The sequence below is a fragment of the Pomacea canaliculata genome, linkage group LG9 (assembly GCF_003073045.1).
Source record: "Pomacea canaliculata isolate SZHN2017 linkage group LG9, ASM307304v1, whole genome shotgun sequence".
Classification (NCBI taxonomy): Eukaryota; Metazoa; Mollusca; class Gastropoda; order Architaenioglossa; family Ampullariidae; genus Pomacea; species Pomacea canaliculata.
The window spans coordinates 12,764,123-12,783,223 of NC_037598.1; the positions used below are offsets into that span (position 1 = coordinate 12,764,123).

Consider the following 19,101-nt stretch of genomic DNA (forward strand, 5'->3'; position numbering starts at 1 on the left):
TATGTGTCTGCTTGTCCTTCTGTCTCTCTATTATCATGAACATTAGTATAGACATTTTACACGACGAAGATGTAAACATGTTAAAAGAATACTCAAAATCTGTTTTCACAGATGTTCTTACTTTTTTGCTCTGTACCACAAAATAGCGGACGACAAAGTCTGCTCTGGTGTCTGTTTTCAAGGCTGTCACTGTCACGTGACCATACGTCTTTGTGGTGCCGACTGATGGCCAGTACTCTTCACACTTGTCCTGCGTGTTTATCAATCAAATAAACGTCCATAGTGTTAAATCATCTCCCAAAAGTGTGTAGATGTCTGGCAACGCAACCAATCAAAATTTACTTGTACTGCTTGAGGAGACAAAATTATCGAGATTAACAACTAGTGGAATAGATAATCAATGCTTACTGATAATAAATGACCACAGCTGTAAATTGATACAAAACAAGACCTTGTGGGAAGTGAACTGCGGCCTACGTGAAGAGGACTAGTCAGCTGATGGAGATACACAAAAAGGACAATAATTTCTCACCTTGCCGCCCTCTATGAGGTTAGTCAACATCACGATCTGCGTGGCGTTCTCTTGCCACACCATCCACCACAGGTCATCCACCGTGTTGGAGCGTGGACCTGAATGTAACAAATTAGTCACCGGAGGAGTATTTTTAGCATTAAATAGCAGAGACATCTATGTAGCAATGGATAGAATTTTGTTGTAAAGAAGTATAGCATGGACCCACGAATAAATATTTAGAATTGTGTTTTTAAAAATAGACGCTCCATTTTACACACGATTTTTATCAATAATTTTAATTGAAAAGAGATTTACCTTGGGTGGCGATGTATGCTCTTTCCCGGCTGCACCCCTGGAATTAAATTTTTTATTACATTAAATATGTTCTTAGCACAAATACTAAAAAGTTTCCATAGCATCATAGTACATTTTGCGATTTTGTGTCCGCTTTATTTAGGTAGCAATATATTTACTTGCCTTAATGTAACTCGCGTTGATGTAATCAGAGTTGGTGTCTCCCTTTGGTCGCTGGAGAACAACGCGAGAATGGTCGTCTAAGACAGAAATTGAAAAAAATAAAAACCAAATAAAATTTTAGAATTTGTGTCTGTGAAATTTTTTTATTTTACAATTTATCGTATACTTAATACGCTAAATTTCCACTGTAAAGGAGTGTTATTTATTTAAATAAGTGGTTATAAATGTTGATAAGTTGTTCGTCAGGTACTGCAAGTTATCAATAATGTCTTGTCCACGTAAACAATACCAGCCCAGAAAAGCAGAAATAAGAAATCCATTAAGTCACTCACAAGCACACAGTGCCTTGAAGCGATTCTTGTTTCGGTTCTCAGACTTCAAACCAATCTCGTGAGGATGATGCATGTCTTTGCGGAAATCCTGAAACGAAAACTACAGGTGAGCGTGCACAGATTCACACCTGGAAAAAGGAAATAAGTCACTATCTTGCAAAACGGGAGAGTAAATAATACGACAATGCAGGAGTTTTTTTTTTTAAACCAAGGAAGCTAATGAGTACAATTATCATGACATTATTTGTCTGCTTTTGTTTATGCACATTATTTTTGTTTACAACTATGTTCTTGTTATGAATATTAGTAAAAGCTTGTTGACTGCTCTTCAAACAGATTTCACAGAGCAAATTACCGCAAACTCCATCCCTAGTTTTCCAGATGCCAGGCTGGTCAACAAGGACTTCTGGAGATCATCGAGTATTGACGAGGGCCCCAGTGAGCGGTAGGAGGCGTAGATGTCCTCTGTGTTGTAGATGCTCTCCATCTCCTCTTCTTCGTCTGTAGGATCCATGACCTCTCTATCCTCCTTATCTGGTTTTGTTGAAGGCTTTTTGAGTTGACTGTCATTAGACTTTGTTGGAAGACTTGTCTTCAGGTCGACGTTTTCATATATCTGTCTGTTTTCTGTCCTCACTTTCGTTGTCACAGGTTTACGGGTGGTAGCATTTTTATCAGTAGAATTAGTGTTTTCAGAAGTCATTACTGAGGTGAACTGACTATTGGTCGGGGTATCTTCACACAAGTTGCCGTAGATGTGTGAGTCGCTGACCTCTGGTATTTCCCCAGGTTTGGGGTACCTCTGTGGTTTTACCGGTACTATTGGCTTGTCTCCTGGTAACGTACAACAGATACCAAGCTTCGTTCACATGGAGCGATTTAACCTTTATTAAATAATGTGAATATAACAGTGGCAATAAGTAGGTAGAAACAATAAACTGTCTTTTTGCAATAATGCCTAATGTTTGCCATCAGTTACTCATAAAAAATACGCGTTAGGAACGTCCATTTCTTATTTTTTGAATGTTTGTCCAGCATTCAAAACGAGAGTAATGGGTATAAGTTGAGAGCAATGAGAGACTTTAGGAGCTTTAACACGCCTAAGTAATGATACATGCAAGTTATGTAAAACCTCAGTCGAGTAAGATGGAACAGGTAAACCATAATTCCCTCTTACCTTTACAAACATTTTGTTTATTGACAGAGGTTCAAAAGAGCTTCTAGGATGACAGGACACCATGCTTCTAACCAATGCTGACAACTTATTTAAGGCATGGTTTCATCAAATAGGGGTTGAAGTTTAGGTTTAGGGTTTTCGGTTAGAGTTTAAAGTTAGGATTGTAAGGAAAGAAGGACAAGCTAAAAACATATCACATCACCATTACGGCGTCGTACTTTTTGAGAGACTTATTTGTTCTTATTTTATTTCTTCTTACCTTTCCTAGCACTGAGATTTATCGTTGTTTCCGAGAGTGTAACTTCGTTTTTAGGGCTCTCTTTTTTCCTTCTTAATAGTCCAGATAGTTTACCTTCAGGTTGTCTTCGCCTTTTGGTAGACAAAAAAAAAAGCGCGCGCGTGCACGCACACAAACATTCACATGCGCGCGTATATACAGAGGAGAGAGATGGAGAGTGAAAGAGATTTAAATTTAAATTTGTACCTGTGGTGAAAGGAGTCCAAATAGTTTAGAAACTTTTAAATTGTCATATACAACGTACTCTTAAATCTTAGTCTGATATATTTTTTAGCAGTTGAAGGGAATGTATAAGCTCAACCTCAACTTAAGCAGAAGGACAAGGTGCTAAGTCTTAGAGTATCTAACAACATTAAATGAATTTTGTTTCAAGAATAAATGATTACCAACTGTAAAGGCATGAAATGAAATGACGCTAGTTTGAATCTTCTGGTATGAAAATAAAAAACTATCCTTGAAATAATTTACATTGTATAATTTACTAGTTTGAAAAGTGCGTTTTGTGCAGCAGCCAAATAGGAAAGATATACAAAGTTACTTCTGATGAACTCTGCATACCCGAATGCGTAATTTGTCAGATGTATGTCGAAATTCTCCCAAGCACAATACAAGCTCAACAAACTTGAATTTTTGTAAAATTTGAGAAGCAGTTTCTTTACCTTAACCACATAAAGACGATCACTACAACGACTGCAGCAACAATTACCGCCAACACAGCGCCAACGACTGCACCGACCAGGACTTTGCTGGATTCCGTGGGACTTGATGTCATCGCCTCTGTGTGGACATTTGTAAGCATAATACATGCCTTAACTTAATAAGGCAATCTTGTAATGTTTATTAAATCCATTTATCTACTAGTGCCTTCGTTTAATCTACGTACCGTTAATTTGGAAGGCTAATCTGAGTTTGTTTTTATGACGGTGACTAATTTATTTCAAGATGTTGCTTTCTTAATTGAAAGGACATAAAATCAAAGGATTATCACTAGTGTTAGGTAAAGTGAGCCATGTGTGTCAATACTTTTGTTCGCCACCCGTTCTATCCCCAAACGATGACTTAACTCCTCACCACTAGCTATGCGGTACTCATTTTATTCAAAGTTTCGTCCAACTCACCGGTACAAAGACTTCCTCTGTAGCCATCTGAACATCCTGAAGGGCAGGTACCGTTAACAGGATCACAGGTGGTGTTGACAAGACAATATCCACACGTCTGATCGCAGTTCTTACCATAATATCCAGCATCACATTCTGTTTACACACATTACGGCTTTCATTAATCGCTATGTGCTTTAATAATTATTTGTCTCAGTTTATTGCTTAATAAATCACCACAAGTGACTCCATGTACGATGGTGTCATACAAAAGGAACTATAGAATTATTTCCGTTTGAGTACATAAAAACATTTTTATTTACCAATAAATCTAAGCTTCTTTCAAATATTTGTTATCGTCAGAGTGATGTCGAACTAACCAGTACAAAGACCAGGTATGAATCCCAGTGAACAGCCAACAAGGCAGGTGCCGTTATCAGGATCACACGTGGTGTCCTGACGACAATGTCCACACAGCTGGGAGCAGTTCTCACCGTAGTATCCAACATCACATTCTGTGTAAAAAAAAAATTGTTACGTTTAATTTGTTCCAGCTCTTCACATGACCAGTAAGATAACTTAGCTGTCGACGGCGCGAGTGTCTGTTGTTTGCATGTCTGACTGTCTGTCACTCTCTGTATGTGAGGGCGTGCGTGTGTGCTGGGTGACTGATGTAAAACTACAGGACAAATCCTGTAAGAGAACTTGCTCGTCACCACACAACTTTCTGAATGATCTAAAGCGAACTTACAACATTAATAGATTAACAGCGACCACCTTTTCAAAGAACTGAAACAATTTAAGATAATCACAATCATCCAATGTTGACAATTCATAGAAAATCGGTAAAATATGTAGCGGCAAGGGATTTCAGATACTAAGACAGTATCACATTTAGAGTTTCAACATTTCCGCTTCTTGGCTGCGAGTAGAGGCAGTCAGGACATTTATAAAGTTTGTAAGTGAACTCGTGTAAGTGAGCGTGTGTGAGCCTCGTTTCCCGAATTTAGAAAAGTTAGGAAGGAGGATCAGTATATCTTCATAACTAGAAGAGAACTCGTTATGTATAATGTGATTTAGGTAGAGACAACATTCAGACAGCTGTCTCTTATTTTCTTTCAGTAGGATTCTTCACCTCTGAGTCCAACTCACCATTACACAGACCCTCCTTATAGCCCTCTGAGCAGCCAGTTGAACACGTGCCATTATTAGGATCACATGTGGTGTTGACGAGACAATGTCCACACGTCTGATTGCAGTTCTCACCGTAATACCCAGCACTGCATTCTGTGAACAAGTCAAGTAAATTAATTTGTCTTTTCGTTATATACACATAATGGAGGAGAAACATTCAATGATGTCATTACTTTCTTTTAATTGATCTAAATATTAAATACAAAACAAATTTTAACGCATCGATATGAACTTGAATGGGTTTACAACGCGTTAGAATTACTCTATTAATTTTCTAGCTATAAAGTATGTGTTCTTTATACAATATTTTGCATGGTCCAGTTCTACACTGTATTCTCTTTAATGCCACTACATGGAATCAGCTATTCATCGACTGCACGCTTTGTTTCTTATCATTACGTCTTCCAATTGCACCTTAATCTTTAAATAGTAAAACGGCCATGTTTCAAGTATTAATCGCCATAAAGAGGAAAGCACGTAGATAAATGGAAATTATTGTAAGCATTCAGATCAATATGATGTTGTACATATTGCTTATCTATTCGTGAATACATGCTATTGTTTTACAATTTCGGGATATTTTTAAATAAAAAGGACGTTGCAGTATTGCTGGTGTTTAGCGGAAATCGTAAATACTGGCCCCGGAGAACTTGCCACGTGGGCGAGAGTTCACCTCAACTCTTGCTACCCATGTCAACATACAGTTGCAGGGGAAACCATAGTACAATACTCACACGTCCATCAGCCAGTGTACTCACGAGCCCCCAACACTGCTGTTCCACGAATACAAAAGCCGAAGTGTGATGTAACGTATAAAAAGGATTTAATTAAAAACATGCAAGTACATACAACAAAAATACTCCTTTGGGGGTGGAGGTAGTCCCAGTGCTAGATCAAACCTTGAAAGAAAATTGATCATATTAGAGAACGAAAACATCCCAAAGCAAAAAACAAAAAAAATGAAAAAAAAAAAACCACTCGCAACATTAAACCCACCAACCGTCAATCTCTAAACTCCGCTCGTAACCACTAGGCCACAAAGGGACAGCTCACAGAGCTCTCTAATCTAACCTACTTATAGTTAAACATTGTGTTGTGTTGGACTCGCATTTATTTTACCTTTACCTCTCATCAGTTTTAGGCTTTGAGTTATTTTGACTGTCGCAATTAATTAAGTGCAGCTCTTAATAGTGTTTAACAGTAGTTGAATAAGCCCCAGAACAAGTTTCATAGCTTTTTCATAGCATCCAAAGATTGATGCGAAGGGTTTGCACTTAGCACTGTCAGCGAAGGTCGCTGACGTCACGCTTCCAAAGACTTCCGAAGTTTTTCCCTTCATTGGGATGTTTAGGAAAAACAAATCAGCCTCCAGGACCAGTATGTCCAGAGTTGGCTACGAGACAGACTAAAAACAAATATATATCTATCATATATAAGATTATGAAAACCCTTTTCACTTTAAAATACCTTCTCCCCATGATTAAATCCCTTTCATAAAATTTAGAACCCTGAACAAATGTAGACAAAATGAGATGCCTGAAATGAAAGACTTTGAAGACTATGCGATTTCATCTATTTAACTGCATAAATTTACTGTCCAACGTACAAACAATATCATTTTGCTGTACTCAACACACTCATTTTCTTAAAGTTCCATTCTTTAGAAAGATTAAGAAATAGAATAGACTTTCACTACATTAGCTCGGTTTGTTAAGTTACTGCTTAGACGTGTGAACTAGAAGAATTAAAAAAAATGTATAGTTGTGGCTTTCTCATCGAAAACCCCAGAATAAAAGCATGTCATGTTCTTCCGTGACACAGGTATGTGACATGTCTTAACTGTTAAATTATCGCTCTTGTGCGTGAGCTTGTGAGTGTCTTGATTCTTCTAAAATTATGATTTCTTAGTGTTATATTACTTAAGAGATTTTCATAAAAGTCACGACACTGTTCCACTCACAGGTATCAGAAGTTCTTCCAGATTTCTCTGTTAACAACTTGATGTTGTGTAAGTGGTAACGCACTATTATGCTCGCGGAAATAAACTCTTGAGAACATTTACCTTTACAGAGAGGAAGGGTGAATCCTGTTTGACATGATGTACACCTGCCTGTCGTCTTGTTACAGACAGAATTACTGCCACAGTTTCCACAAGTCTGTGAGCAGTCGGTTCCATACCAACCATTAGCACATTCTATAAACAGTATGATGAAGCCTTATTGCAGAAATTAATGCCGACATTTATTATTTATTATATAAGTTTATTAATCTATGGAAGCTACAAAGTGAATGTTCTATACGACACATGCTTGTGATAAAAGTACAAAATCTTTAAAAACAATCCACGACCTTACCTTTGCAGTATGGAAGATTGAATCCTGCTTTGCACGATGTACACCTGCCTGTCGTCTTGTCACAATCAGAACTAGTGATACAGTTTCCACAGGTCTGTGAGCAGTCGGTTCCATACCAATCATTAGCACATTCTGTAAATAGTATGAGAAGGCTTTATTGCATACAAAATAAAATGCAGTGACTCTTATACAGTGTATATACTTCAATTGCAATCTTTCTGTCACAGTAACATTGTCTAAGCAGTTGGAATAACGTTTTTCACCTGACTTCAGTACTAAGGACCATTTGCATATCTCTCTCTCTATGTTTGTCAGTGAACAACTGAGTGTGTGAGAAAAGGAGTAAGTTCTGAGAGTTAATACAATACAACAAAGTACAAGTTTATTAGTCTTGAAGAGCAGCTACAAAGTGAATGTTCTATATGACACATGCTTGAGATAAAAACACAAACTCTTTAAAAACAATCCACGACCTTACCTTTACAGTTTGGAAGATTGAATCCTACTTTACATGATGTACACCAGCCTGTCACCTTGTCACAGACAGAATTACTGCCACAGTTTCCACAGGTCTGTGAGCAGTCGGTTCCATACCAACCATCAGCACATTCTGAAAACAGTAGGATGATGCTGCTAGCCACAAAAATGAATTAAATGTGGTGAATATTACATAGTTTAAATATTTAACTTGCATTATCTCTGTCACAATGACACTTCTAGGAAACTTTTAAAGAAGTCTTTCATTTGACAAGAGACAACTTACATACTAATGTTTATTTACATCTCTCTCTCTTCATGTGTGTGACTGAGCAAGTGAATGTTTGTGGGAGAGACTGAGTGAGCAAGTGCAGAGACTACGATACAACGTTTATAAAGTGTATAAATATTTAAGGACAGCTATAAAATAGACATTCTATATAATGCATTTCGCGGATCGCCCCCAGCATCGCTACAGCGCGTGAAGTCTTTTTGCGCTAAAACTACAGACAGGGTAGGGAGGGGCAATGAACAGTGAACCCCCATTGCTACAACAAGCAGCAGACTCAGCATCAAGCAGACGACGCGTGACGTAACATGGGCATGACGTCAGGCGTTGCTACAGTCAGCGGGAAAAGGCCTCGACCTTCCTCCCCCACCTGCGACCCGGATAAAAATAGCCTGGAACATGACGTCAGACGTCGTCTGCTGTAAGCCTGTCTATTACGCTCCAGAAACACAGGCACAAAAACATGGCTGATACGTGACAATGCATGCTTGTGTAAAGTACAAACACTTTAAAAACAATTTATGACATTACCTTTACAGTATGGAAAGTTGAATCCTGTTTTGCATGATGTACACCTTCCTGTCCCCTTGTCACAAACAGAATTACTGCGACAGTTTCCACAGGTCTGAGAGCAATCGGTTCCATACCAACCATCAATACAGTCTGAAAAGAGTATGACGCAGCTTTATTATAGAAAAAACTTAAAATGCAGTGAGTATTATATATTTTATATACTTCACTTTCAAGCTTTCTGTCACAGTAACACTGTCGAGGAAGCTCGGAATGAAATCTTTCACTTGGAAAGATCAAATGCACATACTAAGATTTATTTACATCTCTCTCTCTCTCTCTCTCTCTCTCTCTCTCATTATTTGTGTGAATTAAATCACTTTATTGACTAGTCCATAGGCCCATTTCATGGTGAGCATACAATATCAAGGTAAGTATGTAAACTGTATAGTATGCAACAGGATCATCAACACAAAAGTATTTACATTTTAACAATAGTCACCCTGTGCTTTTTTACAATTGTAGAAGACATAGCAAGTTACGTGTGATACATTTACAGAAAACACTAGTACACACAGAGAAATGCTCTATTTTAGGGACCTGTCTCTCCCATCAAATGCGGCTAGAGGTTTAGAAATATTAATTCTGGTGTTTGGCATTATAAGTTGGAATCTGAATAGAGAAGGTTTATGGGGATGTAGCCTTCTCTTTAATCAGTTTTCACAGGACAAACAGAAAGTCTTTTTCAGTTTCTCGATCCCGACAGAAAATCTTATTTATATTCTTATTTTCAGCATAACAAAGCAAATAAAATCGAAAACAGTCTAAATCTTTCCAGGACATCCCTCATACCGATATGTTTCAAATCTCCAAAAACGTGGCTCAGTACTATGGAAAATTTGTATAAATTGTAGGAAAGAACTTTGGGTTAGAATTCTGTTTATTATGTCATTTTTGATAAAAACAATCCATCAAACGTAAGTTGAATATTATTAAAAAGTATTAGACATAGGCAACACCTTGATTTTCCTAAACAAAACCATAACCGTATTTATATAGTGTAGTCCTTATGTAAAAAAAAAACCATGCAACTTTGCTATCATAGAGTTAACTGAGTAACATTGCAAAGGCTATTTTGTAAAGTGCTCACATGGCATCTGCAGTAACTTAGGCAGTAGACGATACATCTAACATGAATTTAAAAGGCGCAGCGTTCACATTCACTATTGACCAATTCTTCAATATAATTCCATCAGTCATTGACATTGTCGTACATGCGGGACAGTCCTTCAATGTTAAATGATAATAATTTCAAATCTTTGTCTGTTATAATTATTAGTACAAACATTTTTGTTTGGATTATTTAAACTGTTAGTACCATAAGTTATGTGTGTTTTTCTCATTAACACTGGATATTTGTGGTGGTTGTCTGGTCCAATCTGTCATCTTCTCAAATCGTTTACTGCTCTATGGTTAGAAGCTGTCAGATTGTCTTTAACTTTTTTGTTACTCATAAGTGCAATTCATCATTCCAACGGTGTGAGTGAATAATTGGAGTAAGTGCTGACACTTGATACAACACAACTTCACTAATCTGTAAGTGCCAGTGCAGAGCAGATGTGCTCCATGGCGCATGCTTGTGGTAAAAGCACAAATTCTTAAAAAAAAAACATCCACGACCTTACCTTTACAAAACGGAGGGTTGAATCGTGTTTGACATGATGAACACCAGCCTGATGTCTTGTCACAGACAGAATTGCTGCCACACTTTCCACAGGTCTGAGAGCAGTCGGTTCCATAATAACCATCAGCACATTCTGAAAGTGGACAATTTTTTATGAAAGAAAAGATAAAGTTAATTTGCAGCCTTACATTATTAATCTGTGCTCTTTTTGCCTAGAAGGCCCTGTTTTGGAAACACCGGCTTAAGCATAATATCAACGCATTCTGGGAAGAGTATAATGATGTTCTAAATTTTATAGCACAGTAAGTAGAGTAAATAAGTAAACTAGTTATTAGAGAGATTTATATTTTGAATCCTTTTCTACCATTGATATTGAAGATGTAACTTTCATTGTCAAAATATATGTTAATTTACTGGTATTTTGTGCGCGTTTGTAATTGGCGTGTATTGTTGTGTGTGTGTTTCTTACAGTGTGATGATGAAAGCGTTTTCATGATATTTCCTGTGATTATTAGAATGAACAGGTGAAAACATTTAACCGACCTTGACAGAGAGGAGGGTAGAAACCTGTTTGACAGGATGCACAGTTGCCGTTAACCTTGTCACATGACATGTTGTTGTCACACTGACCGCAACTCTTACTGCAGTTGTCATACCAACCGTCGTCACACACTGCACACAAGTACAACTAACAGCAATTGTCCTCAATAAATCATATTCCTAAAACAAGAAGTGACTTTCTTTAGTAAAAGCACGAGATAGTTGTGTGAAATAAATATATTCTATGTTATACAGTAGCATAACACAACATAAAAATATTAACAAGAGCAGACCTATACAGACACTATTCTTGCAATAGAATAAATATATGTCAGGTTAGTGTGTGGCTGTGAGGACAACTGTGTGAATGGACACGTGACTATTGAAAGACAGCAATAGGAGACCAAGATAATAACTGGAGTATAGTGTGTGTCACAATGTGTAATACAGGGTTAGTCACAATAACACTTACATAGACTGTGGTATCATTCATTCCCTGTGAAATATGTGTCGGTTATTTAAATGTTACTCACTTACTATTGTGTTGAACAAGATGAGGTGTAGGCTGAAACCATCCTGCAAGTCATCTTGCACATATGATGTATGTATTGCGAATAAATGTTTTTTACTGTTTGACTTACTGAGAGTGCACGTTGGATAGAATCTGTAGTATTAACAATTCCAGTTTGGGTGTTTTTGTTTGTTTCAGTTTCCGTTTACTCTATCGCCACCATCTTCCAATTTTTCTGTTTGTCACACAGCCATAGCGCGATACATGATCAGGTCCGCAAGTTAGTAAGAAATAGATACATTAATGTTATATAACCTCATGCATAATGCCGTAGAAAACCACTCATTTCTTCATTTTGTTAAACTTTTATAAATGACAAAACGAGAGATGTCTCTCTCTCTCACACACACTCGAGTCCCCTCCCTCCACCACTCTCCCTCCGACACAAACAAACAGACATAACGATCATAACATATAATAACTGACCACAGCAGACACACATTTAGAAAAGAGTTTTGAAAACGTCCTTAATTTTATGTACATACAGAGACTTACGTACCCCACACCTGTACCTCACAGATGTTTATCCAAAGTCCGTCACTGTCACAGTCTTTAGTGATGTTGACCACTCGCCCACCACGAAGCACTGGGATGGTGTATGTATTATTGGTCCAACCACTCACATCTGTGAATCTTTTGACGAGAGCTCCATCGACAGACACGTTGACACAACGCATTCTGTATATATCTGTAATCAGAGAGAAATCGAAAAGAAAAAAATATTTCTGCTGTTAAAGCACATTGTGTACAACTGCATATTATACCGCATCATGCTATGAGCTGTACACATTTCTTATAACAATTAAAACTATAATTTTTTTTATTAGCTATTTATAAATGTAGCCAGTAAAATTAAAATTATAGCAAAAGAGAAAGAAAAAGATGAATAATGACACAATTAACTGTTGAACCAAGAAGTCAAGGGTAATGAAAAGTGGAGTGTAATACCAGACAGCACACACACTAGTAAGTAGTTCGCAAGGTATTTTAGAAGATAAAACTCAAGTCTATTAAGTGATGTACCTGACTAATACCAATGTATGTAAAATTAAATGACATTAACAGTAATCTTACAGTTTGTCCGTCCGTAGATAGTGATCATGGTGATGGTGACCTTCTCTCCCAGGTCCACCCACCAGAAAGGTGACGTGTCGTCCTTCGTGGTGTGGATACAGTTGGGTGGATTGTATTCGTAAATAGTTTTTGTGTTTCCATTGAGAGCTGCTGAGCAGGTGTTAGAGGTTCTGTACATGGAGCTTGTGACACATGGTTTGTTTTGTGCGACGTTCTCTGAAGAAAGCAATTATCATGACGGTTGAATAAAAACCATTAAAAAAGAAACAGTTCAAAAACCTAATCTTTCACCTTTTATTTTTAGAAACTTAAATCAAAGTTATTCTACAATAAATGCCCAAAAATCTCCATTTCAGGTTCCATGGTCTTACTACTAGCAATCAGATTTCGAAAAAGTCTTCTGAAAATCTAAAGGAAAAGGACACATGTTATACTGTCAAATACACATGCCACGTATCTTAACACATGTTTGTATGTAACTGTTATGGTTGTTGTCTAAGTCTGAGAGCACTGACCGAAGCGATTACTTACGCTTCAGTAGGTTGAATATAAACAACAAAGTTGATGAAATACTCCAGGGAAATGTACTCACTCATGTTTGTGTTCTGGGCAACACACAGAAGGAACATTTGTGTAAAGACACAGAACATAAGCACCTGCACACACCTACAGTCCGCCATGTTCCCCAAGTCACGCATCCTCTTACTTCCTTGTCCCTGACCTGTCGTCACAAATATCTTTTCAATAGAAGTCTATTCAGTGTTAAGTAAGATCGTGTCATTCAATGTACAGACGGGTACATGGGAATGTGTTTCTGCCACACACTGCAGTTGCTAGATTCCATCTGACACTTATCTGAAATCAGAAACTGTAGTTTTGAAAGTGAGTGTACGGAAATAGAAAGGACAGTGATATTATTTTTCAATGCTTTTCATACATAGTGTGTTTGGTTATGTGTAATTCTATACCTATTCTGGATATATACTCTCAAAAAACTGCAGTTCATAACACACGAATAATTAAAATTTAGTCAGTGGACGACTTTGTAGCAGAAGTGTATGTAAGAAAGGGTTAAAATTACTATGCAGGGGATAAGAGAGGTAGATTAGGCTAAAGAAAGAAGTTAATAATAAGAGGTTTTTTTTTGTAAAATATAAATATAAATGACAATGCCAGCATATTAATGTGATCGCTGCGACTTGTCATGAAGGGAAGTCAACCACTCACAAAATAGAGAATGCCTGTTTGATCTCAGTCACTTCCACAAATGTAGTTTGTAGTCTGTGTGCGTGCGGGCTCTTGTGTTTTACACGGTGATACTTAGCTATATGAGTAGAAGTGTATAAGTGTCGAGGCAAAGAAGAATGATTCAATGCTTTTTCTCGAACTGCTTGATGTCTGAAGCTACACGGACTTGAGATCAACAAATGTAAGAGCTGCGTGATGTTTACAGACCTGCTGCGCTTGAGTAAACAAGGAAAATGAACAACAAAAACACTCTATACAAGTACTCATGAAAGACGTGGGAAAATCCTCTTGAGTCTTGAGGATCGTATTTCCCTTCCTGTGGGCTTAGTTTACCTGTCGACTGGTTTTATTCACGTAGAAGGAAGCTGATTGTCACTCACCTGACTTCTGCATCGGCGTGCAAACAACAGAGAAGTTAATACATGGAGTGAAGTCAAAGGGTTACCACACATCCCATGTGACTGTAAAATGTATGGCATAGTGTACTTGTCCACGTGATGTCTATCAGAAAAAAATCCTTAACCCATGACTGCAACAACTTGGGGACTTGATGCCGATGACAATTCATAAGTTAAGGAAATACACATTACGAGTTCAATGATAAGTATTCATAACACGAAATGATAAAACCACATTCTGTACACGCTGTTTATTCGGAAGTAAAGAAATACTTTCTCATAAAGAAAATTTTGAACTGTCGAGGTATGGTGATCTGGTGACTGGGGAAGGGGTTGATATTAATGAGTGGAGGATGGAAGGGGAGAGGATTATAATTAGGTGTGGGAGGAAGATCGCAGCTGTGTGACATCACATATGTTGTTTACTGTTATGGGTGCCCTATTTTCTTATTGTGGTCTTTTTATTGATATGCTCTTGAATAAACGAAAAAAAAAGATCGAAACATAAATGACAAATGCTTTCCCTAAGGAAAACATTTAACTAACCGCTACTGTAAGAGAAGGGCAGATACAACAAACAATCTCATGGATTCAAGCAACATTAACTGTAATTAAAAAAGAAAAACGGTTAACACATACTGCATAGTCAAGCATTAAGCACGATTATCTATTCTTGCAAAGCGAAAGGGAGATAATCTTCTGGGTGACATAAAGTAAGAGGGTGACTATGATAACCGCTGACTGTTTACATTGGAGAGGATTTTAACGTGGCGACAACAACAGGATGGAGTGTTCACTGTCGCTGGTAGTTGCTGACATGATGACAGTAAAGTGCAGGCCTGTTGTTGTGTTCTTCAGGTTATTTCTGCCTAAAGTCAACATCAACACGAAGTGTAACCAGCTTCCGACCAGTAAGTTCACACATTAACGCTACTGGGTGTGATTGTGAGAACCAAACAATTACTGATTTGTTGTATTTATAGGAAACATTCTCTATTGTGTGCAACTCCTTGTATTTTCTTTCAACAGATTGTAGATGAAAAAGGAAAGTCCTAATTTATCATGGACTGAAAAATGTGAACACCGCCTAAACTTGAAGGTGATCACAGCCCACTTTTCAGAAATACTGTTAAAAATGTATGTTGTGATTGCTTGTTAGGACTGTTTGAGAATGTTTGTGTCAACGTTGTCGAGCCTGGTTGATACAAGAAAACAATGGATTGTCATTATTGACATGTTGGCGTGTTAACTTGAAAAAGAAATCCGATATGTAGTCACAGAAATAAATGTCAAACCCTCATCCGCTATGCACTTTGTCGCGTAACGCGATCGGGTGTCACGGGACTCGCTCTCACAGTCACACAGACTCCCACACGCCCGACACGAGCAACGAAGCCAATCGCCCCTCAGTGAACAGAAACACGCACACGTAGGGACAGAACAAACATAAGTTTATTGAAGGTCACAGGGTGCGACACACTAACTCTAAAGGAAAACACGAAAAAAGCAAGAAAAAAAGGAGCTAATGTATCAGATAATAATCTGCTGGTCGAAATGTTATAACACATACACATACAATTAAATAATCCCGCAAAACAAATAAACTAATGGCTGCCCGAGTAGTCCGACATAGAAGGTAGGGCTCAGCTAACCACAACAGAAGACATCCCCCTCCCAGACCTCTGCCTGGGGCACCACACTACTGTCCGGACTGAGTCACATCAGCAGACAGCCGTCCATCGTCCCTCAACACTTCTGTGGTCAGCAGTCGGTAGAAGAGTCCTTCAACTGTCCGAGTCTCTCACTTTGGACGCCAGCTCTCTGACCACTCAGCGGCCCGGTGGCGCAACGGTTAGTACCTGTCACCAATACAGTGAAGGTTGGCTGCCCAGAGTTCATTTCTCGTCTCGGGAACGCTGTTCTTTCTCTGCACGTGGCATCTGTTTACAGGGCTGGCTGCTTGCCATAATATAGCCTCAGTTGCTGACACGGCGTAAAACAACAATTCCCCCCCCCTCTCTGACCACTCGGCTGTCTCGCCCACTGATTCTCACTCTTTGTCTTATGGTGTGGGACTTGATGGAAATGTTAGACATCACTGCCATAACACTAAAATATCATGGCACTTCTACCCGAGAATTTGCCCTTTTCAAAATGCTCTAACTACATTGTGTCTGTTTGGTCTTGTGGTATGATAAAGTTTGTGTGTCGTGTCAACCGTTTACACTGTAGGTTAGGTATTGCGAGACATATACAGAGTCACATCACACGATGCCTGCAGATGACGAGTTGTTGTCTCTCCATTTGTGTTTCTCTCATCTGTGGACATCAGTGTGGAAGTCAAGAGATGTGTAAGCTGTTGTGTTGTTGTCGTCAGGGGCTTTGAGTGAATCGTAGACGTTGGTGGTGTAGCCGATGTTGGTGTAGTCGTGTGTAGTGTCTACCTTGTCGTCAGGGCGTGATGTTGACCTGGAGGTTCCTATATTACAGAGATTATCATAGTTAACAAATTTTAAGAAACAAATGTCGCAACAAACATAAGATATTGCACAAAAGAAGTAACTGAGTAAAAATGTTGCAGTGCATTTGTATGCTGGAGAAAAAGATTATTAAATGATAGAAGAAGTGAGAGCATTGTAGAGCGAGACTGGCATTTTGACATCACTAAACTGTGGTTCTATGACTGTACAACGAATATATTTGCTTACAGTCTAATACCTTAAGATATACTACAAACCCAAATTATATTAATTCTGCAATTAGGACAACAAACGTGCAAACTCAATAACTGACAGGCCAGCCCTGGCACAATAAGAAAATATTTAATTACCTGTGTCACTCGTCATCGGGATTTCATAAGGTGAATGACCTCTTGCTGACGGTTGCTTAGACCGTGATTTTCTTAACCACCTGAATAAAAGCTGTATACATGAACTTCAACAAAAGTACATGTCTAATACTAATTCAGCAAATGATTTATACGTGAAACTGAAAAATTGTTATAGTATAGGAGAACGAGTTTTGAAGAAACATGTTTCATAGAAATTTATAACAACCTTTAGTCGACTAGTTGTCGATAATGAATAGTTTTAGTCTAAAATAATGGCTTCACGGAAGCTTTACAGTTTCAGTAGTAAAGATTAAAAGTGTCGGTTAACTTACCCAGACTAAAGTCCACCATCGAACTCTTACGAGGCATTATCAAAACACACACACACACAATTTATGAGGAAGAAATATGAAGTTAAATGTAAGAGAAAAAATGAGAGAAAGAGAAACAAAGAGGAGAATAAAAGACAAAAGAAAAAGGAAATGCAAAACAAAAAAAGAAACAGAAAAAATTCCAGAAAAACGAGGCATGAAAAATAGGAAAATAGTGAGAGAAAGAAATGATAGTAAGAAACAAAGAAAGAGAGTGAGTGAAAAAAAAAAAACCAACGGTGGAATAAAAGAGAAATAGACATGTCAAAGAGATAGACGACAGAAAAAAGAATCGCGATGTTTACAATTTTTCAACCTACCAACCCAAGATGATGCCGATAATAAAAAAGACGACAGTACAGCCGACAGCCGCGCCAGCCACAGGACCTGCCAGACTGACAGTCTCTTTGTCATTGTCACGTGACCTACCCGCTTCAGAAACAAAATTAAAGGTTGCTTTATAAACATAAATGACTTATTGTATTTACTCAGGAAGACATGAATTTTTTACTTAATCAGATCAAGTTACTTTTCAGATTTTTATTGTCTTAAGTTAGGTTAGCTCATTGAAAATTAAATATTTGCTGGGGGGATAACCTTTGAAAATCTTATATACGTACATAATCTATTATAAATGCATCTTATATCTTAAAAATATATTATAAATATATCTAAATACATAAGACATAAAAAATAAGAACAGTAGAGAATTTCTAAAAAAGAATTTTCTCAGAAAACAATTGTTTAAATAACACAAACAAGTCAGTTACCAAGAAATAGCAGGCAGAGAAAAGGTAACAGCACAGAAATATCAAAGAAGAAGTCAAAGGATAAGGAGAGATAAATACAGGTATGGACTACTTCTGTAACAAACCTGTAGATAGAAGTGAAGAGTAGTCAGTGACAGTAGCTTGAACTGAAGATGAAGTATTTAAAGTTGTTATCAGGGGCCTCGAGGAAACATCTGAAAAGATTTCGGTCCATCACTATTTATCAAGTTTTTGTTCGTCAACATAGCAGACACGGTGATGACAGTTTTCATTGTCGTTACGATCTCAAAAGAAAGTTTGCAGAGTTGGGTCATCAACAAAAGATTGGTTCAAGGCCGCATGGCAGTTAAAAAAGCGAAATAAAATGTTTTCAATAATCTTTTCTTCGGGAAGAAGACCTTCCGTGAAGTTTGTAAAGAATCACGCCATTGCGCGGTTGTTTTAGTACTCTTTGTAAGAACATCGTTATCACAACAGTAACAAACACATAATATTCAAATACTGTCTTTAATTACGGACTACCAAGTTTGTGATCAGAAAAAATCTGCAGAAAATTTGCTTTGATGGTTTTATCACAGTCCAAACCTTTTTAAGCTGCATTATTTATTGTGTTTTAGTACTGTGTTCTTCATGGCCTGTGTCATGATTGTAGACAGGACAATCACATCAAATGCTGAATTACTTTTAATGTAATCATGAAGGCCTCTCATTGTATACAAACATTCAGTAGGAAACTGTAAAAAAATTTGCATAATATGTTTTGTTTTCATTTCATTGTACAAGTATTTATATTTATCCCGTTTTTCTCAGTGAGAATCCTTTCGAGTTGTTCATACAAAAGCGAAACACTGGCCCCTGGAAACTGGGAACTTGGTGAAGGTTATATAACGGTTCTC

At 37.7% G+C, this 19,101-nt stretch overlaps 3 protein-coding genes across 11 annotated transcripts in view; all 3 read right to left on the reverse strand.

Annotated features, from left to right (window-relative positions):
* The window catches only part of LOC112572662 (receptor-type tyrosine-protein phosphatase mu-like), a 122,989-nt gene extending 109,680 nt beyond the window's left edge, over positions 1-13,309 (reverse strand). For 4 of the 7 annotated variants that reach the window (XM_025252443.1, XM_025252441.1, XM_025252442.1 and 1 more), the window contains exons 1-16: positions 13,181-13,309; positions 12,589-12,804; positions 12,014-12,202; positions 10,947-11,075; positions 10,405-10,536; positions 8,741-8,872; positions 7,922-8,053; positions 7,444-7,575; positions 7,152-7,283; positions 5,048-5,182; positions 4,276-4,410; positions 3,917-4,051; positions 3,458-3,575; positions 2,760-2,869; positions 1,679-2,157; positions 1,324-1,411 (exon numbers count right to left, since the gene is read on the reverse strand). In XM_025252443.1, coding sequence (XP_025108228.1) covers positions 1,324-1,411; positions 1,679-2,157; positions 2,760-2,869; positions 3,458-3,575; positions 3,917-4,051; positions 4,276-4,410; positions 5,048-5,182; positions 7,152-7,283; positions 7,444-7,575; positions 7,922-8,053; positions 8,741-8,872; positions 10,405-10,536; positions 10,947-11,075; positions 12,014-12,202; positions 12,589-12,804; positions 13,181-13,286 — 2,500 coding nt within the window. In that variant the 5' untranslated portion in view covers positions 13,287-13,309. Of the gene's footprint in view, positions 1-121; positions 251-532; positions 631-829; positions 867-991; positions 1,069-1,323; positions 1,412-1,678; positions 2,158-2,759; positions 2,870-3,457; positions 3,576-3,916; positions 4,052-4,275; positions 4,411-5,047; positions 5,183-7,151; positions 7,284-7,443; positions 7,576-7,921; positions 8,054-8,740; positions 8,873-10,404; positions 10,537-10,946; positions 11,076-12,013; positions 12,203-12,588; positions 12,805-13,119 lie in introns of all 7 variants that reach the window. The other 3 variants (XM_025252440.1, XM_025252447.1, XM_025252446.1) reach the window with 3 other exon arrangements.
* LOC112572661 (receptor-type tyrosine-protein phosphatase kappa-like) overlaps positions 1-19,101 on the reverse strand; it is a 503,329-nt gene that overhangs the window by 129,727 nt on the left and 354,501 nt on the right. The window lies entirely within an intron of this gene.
* LOC112572679 (multiple epidermal growth factor-like domains protein 11) overlaps positions 15,675-19,101 on the reverse strand; it is a 50,588-nt gene continuing 47,161 nt past the window's right edge. The window contains exons 7-10 of one of the 2 annotated variants that reach the window (XM_025252483.1): positions 18,310-18,399; positions 17,756-17,867; positions 17,065-17,144; positions 15,675-16,713 (exon numbers count right to left, since the gene is read on the reverse strand). In XM_025252483.1, the coding sequence (XP_025108268.1) occupies positions 16,550-16,713; positions 17,065-17,144; positions 17,756-17,867; positions 18,310-18,399 (446 nt within the window). In that variant the 3' untranslated portion in view covers positions 15,675-16,549. The remainder of the gene's footprint in view (positions 16,714-17,064; positions 17,145-17,755; positions 17,868-18,309; positions 18,400-19,101) is intronic. The other variant, XM_025252482.1, reaches the window with a different exon arrangement.